This window comes from Syngnathoides biaculeatus, chromosome 13, assembly GCF_019802595.1.
Source record: "Syngnathoides biaculeatus isolate LvHL_M chromosome 13, ASM1980259v1, whole genome shotgun sequence".
In the NCBI taxonomy this organism is placed as follows: Eukaryota; Metazoa; Chordata; class Actinopteri; order Syngnathiformes; family Syngnathidae; genus Syngnathoides; species Syngnathoides biaculeatus.
Window position 1 is genome coordinate 15823795 of NC_084652.1, and position 14204 is coordinate 15837998.

Genomic DNA, 14204 nt, shown 5'->3' on the forward strand with positions numbered 1-14204 from the left:
TCTCTCTCTCTCTCTCCTCTCTCTCTCTCTCTCTCTCTCTTCTCTCTTTCTCTCTCTCTCTCTCTCTCCTCTCTCTCTCTCTCTCTTTCTCTCTTTCTCTCTCTCTCTCTCACTCACACACACACACACACACACACAGGGACACACAACCCTTCCTTTTTCTTCCCTTGGCTCCGGCCCGAGCCTGCTCTGTTCTTTCGTTCGTTGTGGGCCAAATGCTATTAAAATCCCCTCCCTCACGCCTTCCCTCTCTCCCTCCATCTCTCGCTCTCTCTCGCCCTCTCCCTCGCTCGTCCCTCCCTCCCTCGGGCTCCATCCAGTCCAGACTGTTTTGCTGCAGTGAGCGGCAGCCGTGTGCAGAGAAGCGCGTGAAAAGGGGCTGAGGAAAAAAAAAAAAAAAAAAAACAACAACACAAAAACAAAAAACACGCATCAACAAAAAGAAGGAGGTTGAAAAGAAGAAGGGAGTAGGAAAAAGAAGTGGAGTAGGCGAAGAAGACGCAAAGGAGAGAGTGAGCATCAGGCGGGAGGGAAACGCGTACAGCGGACCTAAGTGGAGACATCGGGAGGCGGAACGTAACGGTGCGTGCACACACTTCGTACCCTTCTGCACTATCTTTCTTATTTTTGGGAGGGAGCGTGATAGTCGAGACACCTGTCACGCATCTGCAGGAATGTGCGCACGCGTGCACAGTCAGCACGCTGCCCTCACTGGTGCGTGCGCGCTTTAATCTGTTATGCGAGATCATCAACATCATAATCCCTTTGTGTTGCTTCATTTGTTGTTTTACTAGTTTGAAAAGGCTCACACTGTACATACAGTAAAAAAAAAACAAAAAAAAAGTCCATCATTCCCATCATGTGTCGTTATCATCGGCCATTATTGGTACGACTTGATAAACAAAGTGTGTTGCAATTAATCGAACCCCATCCCTCCCTCCGCCCCACCCCCCTTTCCCTCCTCCTCTTCCCCGCCCTAACCGTCCGCCCGTCCCGCAGGCGACGCTCGCTCGCTCGCTGGCTGAGCGGTGGAGACAATAAGCGTGCGCGCGCGCGCGCGGCTATTTTCAGATTTGCGCGTGTGTGGGACGGACAGGTGCACCTGAGTGACGCTTTGTTAATTCCCATTTATTCAGCTTCACTTCACACTGCTTGTAAACACCGATGTTCCCCGTTACTCTGCACTACTTGCTTGCTTTTTTACAGTGGATATGGAGTCATTGATGGTTTTTTTTTTTTTTTTTTTTTTTTTGTTTAACATTGCTCAGTACAATCTGTTTCCAAGGCACAGCGATGCAGTGATGCTCTGCCATTGCTTGGTAGTTACTATCCCGCTGCAAGGTTCAACTAACAACTGATCCTTCACTGCATGTTTCACTATTGATCCCCCCCCGCCCCGACATCACTCAATAGACACTGTTCGACTGGTTGGTTCGCTATTGGCCCTTTTGCAATGCACAGCTTATTCCTACCTGTGGTTGGCTGGCGGCCAGTCCAGGGTGTACTCCGCCTTGTTCCCAAAGTCAGCTCGGCAAGTCTCCCTGTGTAGTTGCAAGATATTGGGGGAAAATTACCTTGCGATTTTTCATAAAGCAGCTATATGTGGGGGAAAAAAATAATGGGTAATATACTTGTAACATGAAAACCATCACAAGTTTCTCTTTTTCACTGCCGTATTATTTGGACAGTTTATGATATACTAAAATTAATAAACTAAATTCTACTCTGGCGGCACGGTGGTTCAGCTGGTAAAGCATTGGCATGACAGTTCTGAAGACCTGGGTTCCGGCTGTATGGTGTTTGCATGTTCTCCCCATGCCCGCGTGGGTTTCCTCCGGGCACATCCCACATCCCCAAAACATGCAACATTAATTGGACACTCTAAATTGCCCCTGGGTGTGATTGTGAGTGTGGCTGTTTGTCTCGATGTGCCCTGCGATTGGCTGGCACCCAGTTCACATTGTGCCCTGCCTCTTGCCCATTGACAGCTGGGATAGGCTCCAGCACTCCCCGTGACCCTCGTGAGGATAAGTGGCAAAGAAAATGGATAGATGGATTCTACTTTAGAGACCACGGACGTATACTGAGTCATTTGTGTGAAGTCTACTCCTATTTAAATGCACTGTACTATTGAACAGATAAGATTCCAGCCAGACATGAAGTTAAAATAAAAAAACTTTCATAGCCATATATACTGTGTAGTCATTAGCATATTCCTAACACGATTCATTTGATTTTAAAAACTCTGTTATTCTACAGATTTTCACATAATATGCAGGAGTATTTCGATGATCAGTTTAAACAACACCATAAGTTGAGTGTGCATCTTAAGTGTGTCCCTTGGAACTGTAGCGCTCCAGCTGGCCCTCCCCTCAAGTTTAATCCGTTGTTTGTTCATTGCATTCTGGAGAGCTATAGTGTAGATTAAATGCAGGGATGAAATTGTTGCCAGTGTCCTTGTTTGTTTGGCCTGACAATTTTACATTCAACTACAGCTGGGAGTGACAAAAAAAGAACTTGAAGCAATCACATTTTGCCTCATTTTTGGAGAATGTTTTGTTATCAGTCATATTATAAGTACAAATTTGATTGGTGAAACGATGCAGAGTGTATTTTGGGTACTCAAGTTCTTTGCGCACTTACATTGCAGGACTTTGTGATGTGACTATAAGGATGTGATGTGATGTGCAATGATGATGCTGTATATTATATATATACATATATATGTATATAATATATTATATTATTATATTATGTTATATTATTATATTATTTTATATTATATTATATATATAGCCACCCTAATGACAAGTGGCCCTCTAGATGTTTGGTGTACTTTTCTACTGCTTGACTTGCTAGCCCAATGGATGGCACACAATAGTTGGTATTTCACTGCACACATCACTCATGTCCTTTTTTCCACTCTACAGGCTACATCATAGGTGTCAAACTCAAGGCCCGGGGGCAAGAACGGGCCCGCCGCATGATTTTATGTGGCCCAAAAAGGCAAATCATGTATATCAACTTTCATGATTTTTTGAGATAGTCTATGACAAAATTTCAAATTGTCATATCATAAATGATAAAGTTGAGATATTGCAATCATTTTTGTGTTACCAAACAGGAACGATTGTTGAAATACCCATTATGCCTGATTTCTGATTCCAAAACTAGTTCATAAATTTCATGTGTAAATGTGATGAGGCCCAATATAACAAATATTGGATAAAAAACGATCGTATGGTCCGAACAATGTGTACCAAACCAGTTTCCATTTGTTACTGCTGTTGACGAAGTCTGTTAGTTTGAGAATTCGCCGCTGTTGCTTACTGCCGCTGGGTCAGAGGGGGACTGATGTATTTCCGGGTCACAGGTGTACAATACAAAGAGATCCAATTCCAACAGACATGCCTCCTGTGCCCATGTGATGCTTTCCCACTGTATTGAACCTTTTTCCACACCATTATTCACTATCGGCTCTTTCCTCATACATGGGTGCTTTTTTATGGCAATTCTTTGCTCAGTACTGACAATAGTCCTCCTTGCTACTGACCCCTTTCCACTGTAGAGTTTGCAAATCTTGTTTTCCATTGCTCAATAGTCACTTTTTCACTGGGCGAGTTGTCATTCTACTAGAATCTACTCGAATCCTCACTGAATTGTTTCAAGTGCATAGCCCAACTCACTTGTGACACTGCAAGAATTGCTATTCCACTCCATGGCCAACAATTGAGGCATTTGCCCTGCTCAATAGACACTATTCCACTGCATGGATCAATATTTGACTGTACATGTATTGAAATCGATGCTTTTACCCTTCTCGGTCGATGTTTTCACTGCATTGATTGCCATTCCACTGCATGGCTTGCTTCTGCCACTGCAATTGTTTTTTTCTCAATACGGCTCACAGTGCCCACATTTTTTTGTTCCACTTCACAATTTTCCACCTTGAAATTTTTTCTCTGTATTGATCCCAATTGATCTTTTCGATGGCACTGTTTGCGATTGGTACTTTTCAAATATATAGTTTGATATTCTGCTGCATGGTTCTCTCATGGGACTTTTCCACTGGACAACAATTTTTCACTGCACAGATTGCCGTTCTCTTTCATGGCCCGCTACTGACCCTTTTGCACTGCATGGCTTTACTTGCTACTGACCCTTTTGTTCACTGCATAATTTGCTCTCGGCACTTTTCCCCATAGCACAGCTCACTATTAATGCTTTCTTTTGGTCAGTTGGGGCTCGTCTACTTCATGCCACGCTACTGACACTGTCTCACGGCACAGTTGGTGCTTTTCCACTGCATGGTTCACTATTCCAGAGCATGATTTGTTCTTGACCATTTTCCACTGCAAGACTCTTGATTGATGCTTTCGACTGCAAGGATCGCCACCGAATTGAAAAACAGTTAAAATCAAGTTCTATAGAAGAATCTGAAACATTACAAGGGCAAGGGTTTTCACAGGCTCAGACTTCTTTTGCTACTTCTATTAGTGTAGGTATTGTAACAGAACGCGATATTCTGTGGATTTTAAAAGATCAAAATACTCAGCTGGCAGCTGGCAACATGGGAAACTGCTTTGAAAAGAGCTGGCAGTTAATGACTTGAGTAAATGTAACTGAGTAAATGTAGTGCGTTGCTATCCCTCTCCGCTCGCTATTAACCTTTTTCCACTACACGGATCTACTCGTCCTGAGCTTTTTCCGCTGCACGGCTCTGTATTGACACTGTTCCATTAAAGAAACAACAACCACAACCACACATGCTAACGTTAGCATACTCAGTGGCTTTTCCGTAGTCCTCAATAATAATAAATCTTCGTCAAATATGTCATTTTGACTGCGGCACTTTTTAATTGCGATTGTGGTCCACCAGTGTTGTTTTGGTCTCATTCTCTCATTCCTTTCCCACTCATTACCGTCAATATACTGCCCGCGCTTTATTCCCCACTCCCCCCTTCAACTCCCATTCCCCCCTTGAGGATGTTATGACACAAGCCGATCGATTTACGCACAAAGTCATATATTCATGGCGGGAGACGGATTGGACGAATAACCAACCATTAACCACCCTGCCTTCTTCCCCCAGGTAAACTTCCATCGGGACCCCTTTCTTCACCTCCCCCTTTGAGCTCTTCCCCCGGCCCACAATTGGAAGCCAACAAGCGGGATCCCTGAGCGACTGAGCATGGCTTTCCCATCAGCTCCACTGTGGATTGTCGGCGTAATGACGCTACTCTGTGCGGTTCGTAGCAACGTCATTTTTGGTGAGTACCCATCGACATCAGCCAATCCCCCCACCTCCGACCCCCTACACACCTGCAGTGGTATGGGGGGCTCTGACCTCACAATCTGCTCTTTCTCTATTTATGCCCGTCTTTTTTTTTTTTTTGCTGATTTCTCATATTATGACAAGCGGAGGTATAGATTGGAACTTATTATATGGGAGACCGCCAATACCGCTCATTTGGGCCTACCAAATATGAGGCATATGTAGGTCCATGGGAACACACACAAGTACCTCTGACCTAATTTCCACAGCGTAGTCCAGTTCAGTCCTGTATGTTACAGCATTTTAGGGGGTATTTTAAGCACTGTTCAAATATCCAACTACATGCTTTTGGTTTGCTGATGTAGCGTGGTCCGGTTATATTATCATGAAATCCAGATCACTACTTACTGTACCATGACAAGCGGATGTTTAATGCTCAGTGGAAACATTTATGGTCCAGTTCGGTAGATATGTGGTGGAAAATGCATTGCAGATTGGCACGGAGGCTCAGCTGGTAAAGCGTTGGCCTCACAGTTCTGAGGTCCTGGGTTCAATCCCAGACCCGCCTTTGTGGAGTTTGCATGTTCTCCCCATGCCTGCGTGGGTTTCCTCCGGGCACTCCGGTTTCCTCCCACAATACAAAAACATGCAACATTAATTGGACACACTAAATTGCCCCTAAGTGTGATTGTGAGTGCAGCTGTTTGTCTCAATGTGCCCTGGAATTGGCTGGAAACCAGTTCAGGGTGTACCCCGCCTCCTGCTCGTTGACGGCTGGGATAGGCTCCAGCACTCCTTGCTACCCTCGTGAGGATAAGCGGTGAAGAAAATGGATGAATGGAAGAATAAGTGTATATAGTCAATGAAAACAGTTGTTTCGTAATCTCCCTTTTTTAACATGTGCAGGAGCTAGAGTTGGATAGGACCGGGGGGGGGGGGTGTACAACATTACATTACTGTAAACTGGACTTCAATCAGTGACAGACAGATCTGTGTGACACTGGCTCTATGGTTTGAGGGTAATCATATTCGTGGTTTAGAATTTCGGTTGTTGAGGTGATTAGAAAATCTTGGAGCTATTAATTAATTTGGTGAAGTCACTTAACACCTTTTGAGTGGTGAATGAGCAGAAGATTAGCAGAGTCTCGACATGAAAGAGTGTAGAGGTACACAGCACTCCACAGACAGACTGAAGAATACAAGACACGCGCTCTTTTTCTGAGGGTTTATTCTGTTTATCTAGCTCTCTTTCAAATGTCACAAACTGACCCAGCATGGATTAAGGCAGGTATGACTCATTCATATAATGATATTAATAATAGATGGATTTGTCTAACTGGCATTATATTTTATTTACTTCCTTAACTTACAGCATGTCACTGCTGTACTTCCAGGGGCATGTTACACAATAAGAACATCCATAAAAATCAAATGTTATCTCTCAGCTGTTGATATTTTCAAATCAAATCAAGTCCTGAGTGCCACTTAATAGAAACCATACCGTGGCAAACTGAGCAGTACTGTTCAGTGGCAGCGTAGCATATGTTTTAGTCTGTTACAGAATTTTTGGTCATTTCCATTATTATGGTACAGTCCCTGAAACTTGTACTGGATACTGGTAGTAATTCATTCCTTTTCACTGTTAGATTGGGTTGGTTGTCAGAGACAAATCTCTTCCTGTTTTACAATCCAATAAACCATAGAAACCATAAGTAAAATTTAAAAACCACAAATTGCATCCCATTCGGTACATATATTTTAGAATTTCGATTATGAAGGGTTCTTGAAACAGATTATTTTTTGACAAGGTCTTGTAGGGTAAATTTGTAGAAGATTGGGATGGTTTATATGATGATATGGTTTATACGCTGCAGGCTCTTTTGTCAACTCCAATTTGGGGATGATGTCATTTTTTTTTATTATTTTTTTTTTCTCCAGAGCTCATTTCTCAGCACTTTATGCAAAAAAACAAACAAACTGCTGGGCCAATTGTTGCCAAACCTGGCTGAGCGGTAGAGCACGCCAAGGAAGAAACCCAAGGGCGGTAGATTAGTCTGATAGTCAACACGTGCTGGGGGAGGAACTGTATGCGCTCTGTTGGGTACAACCCCCCCCCACCCCCCAAAAGACATGGAGTATACACAGAGGAGCTGTATCAAACATCCCACCATGCTCCTGTTTGATTGAAATTTAATTTAGCAATCTGTCTATTTTGGTGCTTGTCGCACACAGATTCCTGTTTATCCCCTTTCACACAGTCAGGTAAAATGGAGTTAAAGGGGAGCCATACATATTGGAGCCATTGACAGTTATTTGCCAGTACCTTTCAGGCAGAAATGAGGAAAAAGTTAATGTTAACTGGTAAACACATAACTCGGACCATAACCCCTCATACGCTGTTACCGTCCCACCTATGATACAAACTGGGAATCTGAAAAATGTGTCTAACTTTATACAATGACATGAGCAAAAGGACAGCTTTGAAAGTCAATGTGAAACAGGCTTACAATGCAAGCCATGAGTTTTGTATGGGAACCAAAAGCACTTTCACACTATACTGTATGTAAAATCTGGCGTTTCCCAGTAAAGTACTGAACTGAAAGGTTGATGCTGACCTGTGAATTTCCTGGGTTCATAGGTCGCTGCCTACTATATTAAAGCCTGGAATTGCCAATTTTTTTTTTTCCAGGTCACTATAATCTTGTGAATGGTACCAATACAAAATTAGGGGTTGTTGCTAGTAACTACAGTAGTTGTTTGTGACTGCCGGTTAAACCCGGACTTTTTTTCCCTGGTTAGCTTTTCTGTGTGAAAGGTACCAACACCGAATGGTGCGGTCCAAACTATCATTTTCCTGGCTTGGCTTGGCACAGCCTGGTGGGTGTGTGAAAGATACAAACACAGTAATCTGCCATATTTGACCAAACTAACTTTTTGTAGTATTTGGGCTGTAATAATGGCTCTATGGTGCATCATCCATCCATCCATCCATTTTCTGAGCCGCTTATCCTCACGAGGGTCGCGGGAGTGCTGTAGCCAATCCCAGCTGTCTTTAGGCAGGAGGCAGGGTACACCCTGAACTGGTTGCCAGCCAATCACAGGGCAGACAACAGTTGCACTCACAATCACACCGAGGGGCAATTTAGAGTCTTGAATTAATGCATGGTTTTAGGATGCGGGAGGAAGCTGGAGAAAACCCATGCGGGCATGGGGAGAACATGCAAACTTCACACAGGCGGGGCCTGGATTTGAACCTAGGTCCTCAGAACTTAGGCCAACGCTCTCCACCTGTGCCATCGTGCCACCTTATGGTGCATCAGTAAATGTTAAATATGAATTAGAATCATCTACAAATTCCTGAGCTCCAGACGTCTTTCTGCTAAGACCCCTGAAATCAGGTGATTTGGGTTTCTTGACCTGAGCTACGTAACTAGAGAAGCAAACTCACCTGTCAGCTAAACCTATCGGATTCCTAGCCCCAATCCTCTCTCTCTGCTCATGAGACAGCCCTGTCAACATAACAAACACAAGTGGGTCTTCTACACAGAGGCCCCCTATCAGAGGAAAGGGGGTGGTCTTCGGCCAAATATGGACAAGCAGATACCAAACTGGGTCAAACAGAAGTAGTTGTCAGATTGGAATTTTCTGGGCACTCGTATGACAAAACAAAGATGTTTTATGAAATAAATTACACATTTATACTAAGTCCAACTTAAAGAATTACTCTATAGAGGTATAAATGGCCAAAATTTGGGACCTTATATGATGTGAATGGTTGTGTTTAAGGAGGTTGTGTCAGAGCTGATATGATGGCTATGTTAAAGATATTAGTGAAAAGCCAGGTTAGAGAGAGTGTGACGTTTAATGCCCGACACTCACCACTCCTGCTCTTGTCACTGCAATTTGCCACTGTAAAATTTGAGCATATGCAGAAAAAAATTACCGCCCACATGTTCATGGGCCAGTCTCCCCTTTGCTGCAGCTACCCAGTTTCTTGCCGTGTGTATGTACAGTAATCATAGAAGAGTGTTTGCACTCCAAACAGAGCACAGGGACGGGCGTGCCTTACAGTAGCAAGTGCGGTGTGACTTTGGAAGGATATCCACCCCGCGGCGAGCTTCAAAGGAGCCGGAATGTTCCGTCTGGTTGTGTAATCGCTCCTGCTCGGTAATCGCTTCGGTTCCGTTGGTGACTTCAGTGGGCGAGCTCAACTTCAGAGAGACACAGGTGGAACGCGGCTCCTTGTGCTTTAGGATTTTAATTGCAGTGGCTATTACACATTTGCATTTACACACCATCTCCTTGGGTGCACACCCACGTGCACACCCACACTTTTACTGTACCCCACTTCAACAGCTGCTTCAGATGGTTTATAAGTGATGAATTATGCATGCGGTAGTAGTGTAGAAACGGTGAGCATAGATAGTCGCGTGCTCCTCCTCATTTTGTTGTTAACGATCTTGGCTGGCGTTTAGACTGACGTCACCTTTGATGAAAGTGTGCCCGCTGGGAAGTGTGACCACATATTGGCGACCAATCCTTACTTATCTTGGCCTTCACAGCTGTTTTGCATTATCTAGTCTGTCATGATGAGTCATGCGGCGTTGAGGGCCTGATGGTATTTGTATGAGAACATCAATATTTGGAGGTTAAGAGGGGGAAGGGAGTAAAGCTCTTAATTCCAAACGAAACCCGAACCCCTCTCCTAACTCCAACCCTAAACTCTCAACCCGAACCCATCACCCTAAACCCTAATCCCCAACCCCTAACCATTTTGTGATTAGAGCTAGGCCAGTATTGCTCCTTTGTCTAATTCTCTTTGTCAATAGTTCCTGTTTGCCCTGCGCTATGCGCATATTTGTCTCAGTTTGTATTTAAGATCCCTTTTTGTAGGTAAATGTGCCATCTCACAGGAGACAGATGCTAATATTACTTACACTAGATCAAATGTGATGACGCGTCTGCAGGGAAATGAGAACATCCGCCCCCGTTCACACCGCAGGCAGACATTAATCAGAGTTAAACTTCCTTCTTTTCTTCATCACCTCAAGTACAGCAAATTGCCACACTAGATAGCCACCTCGAATCCTCTGGCCTGTTCCCGTTTGCAGGTGAGTTGGCAAACAATCTGCTTGATTCAGGGAGATTCACTAGAGGCATCTAGGAGTCGGACACATGACAATTCAACAGATAGGAGAATGAAAGGGAAAACATGACATATAGCTGCCCGCTATACCCCACATGCCCCTCTACCCATCACAACCACCACTAGCCCAGAGGGAGTGAGAGGGAGGTCACGGAATGGTGAGAGCCAGAAAATGACCTATTTCATTCCAGTAACATAGCAATGAGGGAGATCCCTTAGAGGAATGTTACTCATCCGCCAATTGGAGCGTCAGAGACTGAATGATAGTTACCGCTGACAAGGATCGTGTACAGTTTCCTGATTTTAACCTCAATTTCCCTTGTGTATAGTGGGTACCACTTTATGCAGTGGTTTTAGTAGTTGTAGAATCTATACGGTACGGCTTGAACAGATTGGTCGATTTTAATAGCATGGACATTCAAAGCTGAGAGCCGACTCATCACTAATCATATTTTTGGCATTATGTCAAAAATTATTCCCAATGACTACAATGCTCTTTGAGGCAGTATGGCCAAAACTTTGACATATAAAGGAGTCCGACAATATGAAAAATACAGTATAAGTATAATTATTAACCTCACATCACGAGCTCAGACTCACCCGATCACAGCTAATCCTAAAAGAATCATACCAATGGGACGTTGAGACTGGGTGAGGAACGAGGGCACCTGCATGTAGTGAAGCCCCACCTTTGTTGTAAAAATGTTATGTCCAATTATGTGCGGAGAACATCAATAAGGTAACGAGAACTTATTCATATTGCAACACACACCAACATCTTGACACTTGCGTTTCAACAAATGTAGGACTCCTGGTTATGCCAACTAAATACAGTGTGATGGTGAGTTGTAATTTTAGTTGGTTCTATCTCCGTCCATCAAAATGTGTTGGTCAGTGGCCCAAAAAAGGTTGGGGATTGCTTTTCTGTACTGAATAGATACCAGAAACATCATCAGCTAATCAACTTTGACTTGATTTTTGACACACGAGTGATGACTACAAAAAAGTTTGTCATTTAACCTTATACTTATACCTATACTATCTGCTAGTTTGAACTAAATTTGAATGTATACACGTGGGCCAATAAAAAAGACATATTTTATCAAGACTATGAGAGCCTTTCAGGCCCACTGGTGCCCTGCTTGGTACGCATCTTTTAACCCGATCAAAACATGGATCGAAGATTCCAATCTGGTTCCATTTGGGGGCTAGAGATTAGGGATAAGATTTCAACATAGTTCCCTTGCAGGATATGGTTTTGGGGCTAAAGGGATTGGAGTTCAAATCATACATGAGATTATGGCGGCCTTTTGGATTATAATTTAGGATTTGGTCATGATTCCAAAGTGCTTCAATTTTATGATAAGGAATAGAATCTAGGTTACAGTTTATGTTCATTGATTAGGGTTTGGTTTTTCTCTTACGAGTTAGGGTATCAATCCATCCATTTTCTGAGCCACTTATCCTCACAAAGGTCGCGGGAGCCTATCCCATCTATCAACAGGCAAGAGGCGGGGGATACCATGACCTGGTTGTCAGCCAATTGCAGGGCATATGGAGACAGACAACAGTTGCAGGCTCAATCACACCTAGGGGCAATTCAGAGTCTCCAATGAATGCATGTTTTTGAGATGAGGGAGGAAACCCGAGTGTCTGGAGAAAAACCCATGCAGGCACGGGGGAGAAGATGCAAACTCCACACAGGCGGGCCAGGATTTGAACCCCAGACCTCAGAACTGTGAGGGCAACGCTCTAACCATTTACACCACCGTGTCACCCGAAAGGGTTTTTTTTTTTTTTTTTTTTTTCGGCTTGTCCCTTTCGGGGTCGCCACAGCGTTTCACCACAGATGAACGCACATATATGTTTGGCACAATTTTTATGCCGGATGCCCTTCCTGACGCAACCCTTTTCAGGGAGTGGAGGCCCCAGTGGGATACGAACCCACAACCCCTGGTTTCCCAAACCAGTGCTCTAACCACTGAGCTACAGGGCCTCCACCCGAAAGGGGTAAATTATTGTTCATAAATTAGTGTTACTACTGAGAATAAGATTCCAACTGGCTTCCCTTTTATAGATGTTTAGGATTATGGTTACAGATTAGGGTTTTGAGTAGGTTTAAATTTTGGGATAAACTTGTAACCTGCTTCCGTCTCAGTATTTGGGGTTCGGGTTCGAGTTCAAATTATGAGCGGCGTTAGTGTTATAGTTTACGGTTAGGGTTAAGATTTCCACCTTCACTTTTAGGGTTGGTCTTGTGATTTAAAGTTTTCGTATAGGGTTAGGGCTAGGTCTAAGGTTCCAAGGAGTTAGGGTTACAGTTTAGGGTAAGAAAATGGAACGCTGCAGCAAAGTGGATACTGTTGAGTGAAATTCACATGCCACTGTGTAATGGGTTTTTACACTTCTAAATCTGTAGAATCTCATTAGTTGAAGTGTAATTTGTTGCGCTTTTGTAGGATCTTAATTGCTTAAAAGTGGTAAAGTCTCATCCTGATTCGGAATCCCTTTTAGATCCAAGAGAGCAAAATGTCAATACAGAGCAGCTTGCTCATTACTTTCACAAGTGACAATTGGTAAAAAAAAAAAAAACCCCTTGGTTGAGGCTGTTCTTAATCTCTGTTTGTTAGCGATTGTGAAGCTGAAGCGTCCAGTCCCACCACTGCAAAGCACTGTGGAAGAGGAGGAGGATGAGGGCGTGGTGGGTAGTGGAAGAAGAACGACGTCATAATGGAGTCTGCACTAAAAGGGTCTTGAGGCACGAAAATCTACTTAGCATAAATTTTTAAATTTTATGTATTAGAGCGAGAGAGAGAATGCTGAACTCAGCAAATCAATGAGTGAACACGAGACATCATAGGACAGAACCCACCATCCATCTATCCAATATCTAGCCGCCTATTAGTTCAAATCATCAATCCCTTGGTTCATTCACCCACCCATCCAGCATTCGGTCTCTCCGGCATCTCATCCATCTATCCATCCACTCATCCATCCTGCCATCCATGCTTCCATCTGGAGCATCGATTCATCATCAATCTTTTTAACCACTCACCAATCCATCTGTATCTGTCAGGCATCCAGCCACCTTTCTGTCAAGTTAATTCATCTAGCCAAACATTCAGTCATCTGTCCGCCATCCATCCATCCATCCATCCATCCATCCATCCATCCATCCATCCATCCATCCATCCATCCATCCATCCATCCATCCATCCAACTGAATTATCAGTCCATGAAACTTTTGAGTTCCTTTTTTATTTTTGGCTTGTTAGTCAGCACCTTCCATTCATGTTCAATTACATGTACAATTACAGTACAAAAAAGAACTTGATAATGCATATTGTGGAAACATCTTCAGAACGTTCTTACGAGATTTCCGGTTGGTTCTTTATGCAAGAGTGTCTTTCAAAAATGGCCTTGCATGTTCACGAATGTTTATTCGGGAATAAGTCTGGAGATAAAACCAGAACTTGGGAGTGAACCTCAATTGTGCATGCTGCGGTGAAAAAAAAATATGTATATTTTTTTAATCAATCAGCTGCAGTGTCTTTATTATGGCCCACCGTAAACAGAAGTAATTGCTTTTCTGCCAGCTAGTGGGTGGTGTCTAAACCCAAGGCAGAATCCAGCAAATAGCTCGAGTCCGAGTTGGTGTATCCAAATGTAAAAGTATCTCAGGCTGTCTTCTAAATGTCACCGTGGTTTTGGCGTGTTATTCCCCTGCGGGGCCTACAAGTCGCACCTCGGCTTGTTAATGAGTCAGCGCTTATCAGTCAGCCT

General features: G+C 43.5%; 1 protein-coding gene and 1 non-coding gene across 2 annotated transcripts in view; one reads left to right on the plus strand and one right to left on the minus strand.

Moving 5' to 3' along the window:
• Nucleotides 1–390: 390 nt before the first annotated feature.
• cadm3 (cell adhesion molecule 3) overlaps nt 391–14204 on the plus strand; it is a 126751-nt gene continuing 112937 nt past the window's right edge. The window contains exons 1-2 of the mRNA XM_061839860.1: nt 391–582; nt 5093–5270. Of these exons, the coding sequence (XP_061695844.1) occupies nt 5192–5270 (79 nt within the window). The 5' untranslated portion in view covers nt 391–582; nt 5093–5191. The remainder of the gene's footprint in view (nt 583–5092; nt 5271–14204) is intronic.
• trnap-ggg (transfer RNA proline (anticodon GGG)) lies at nt 12345–12417 on the minus strand. Its single transcript has one exon. It is a non-coding gene; the product is annotated as a tRNA-Pro (tRNA).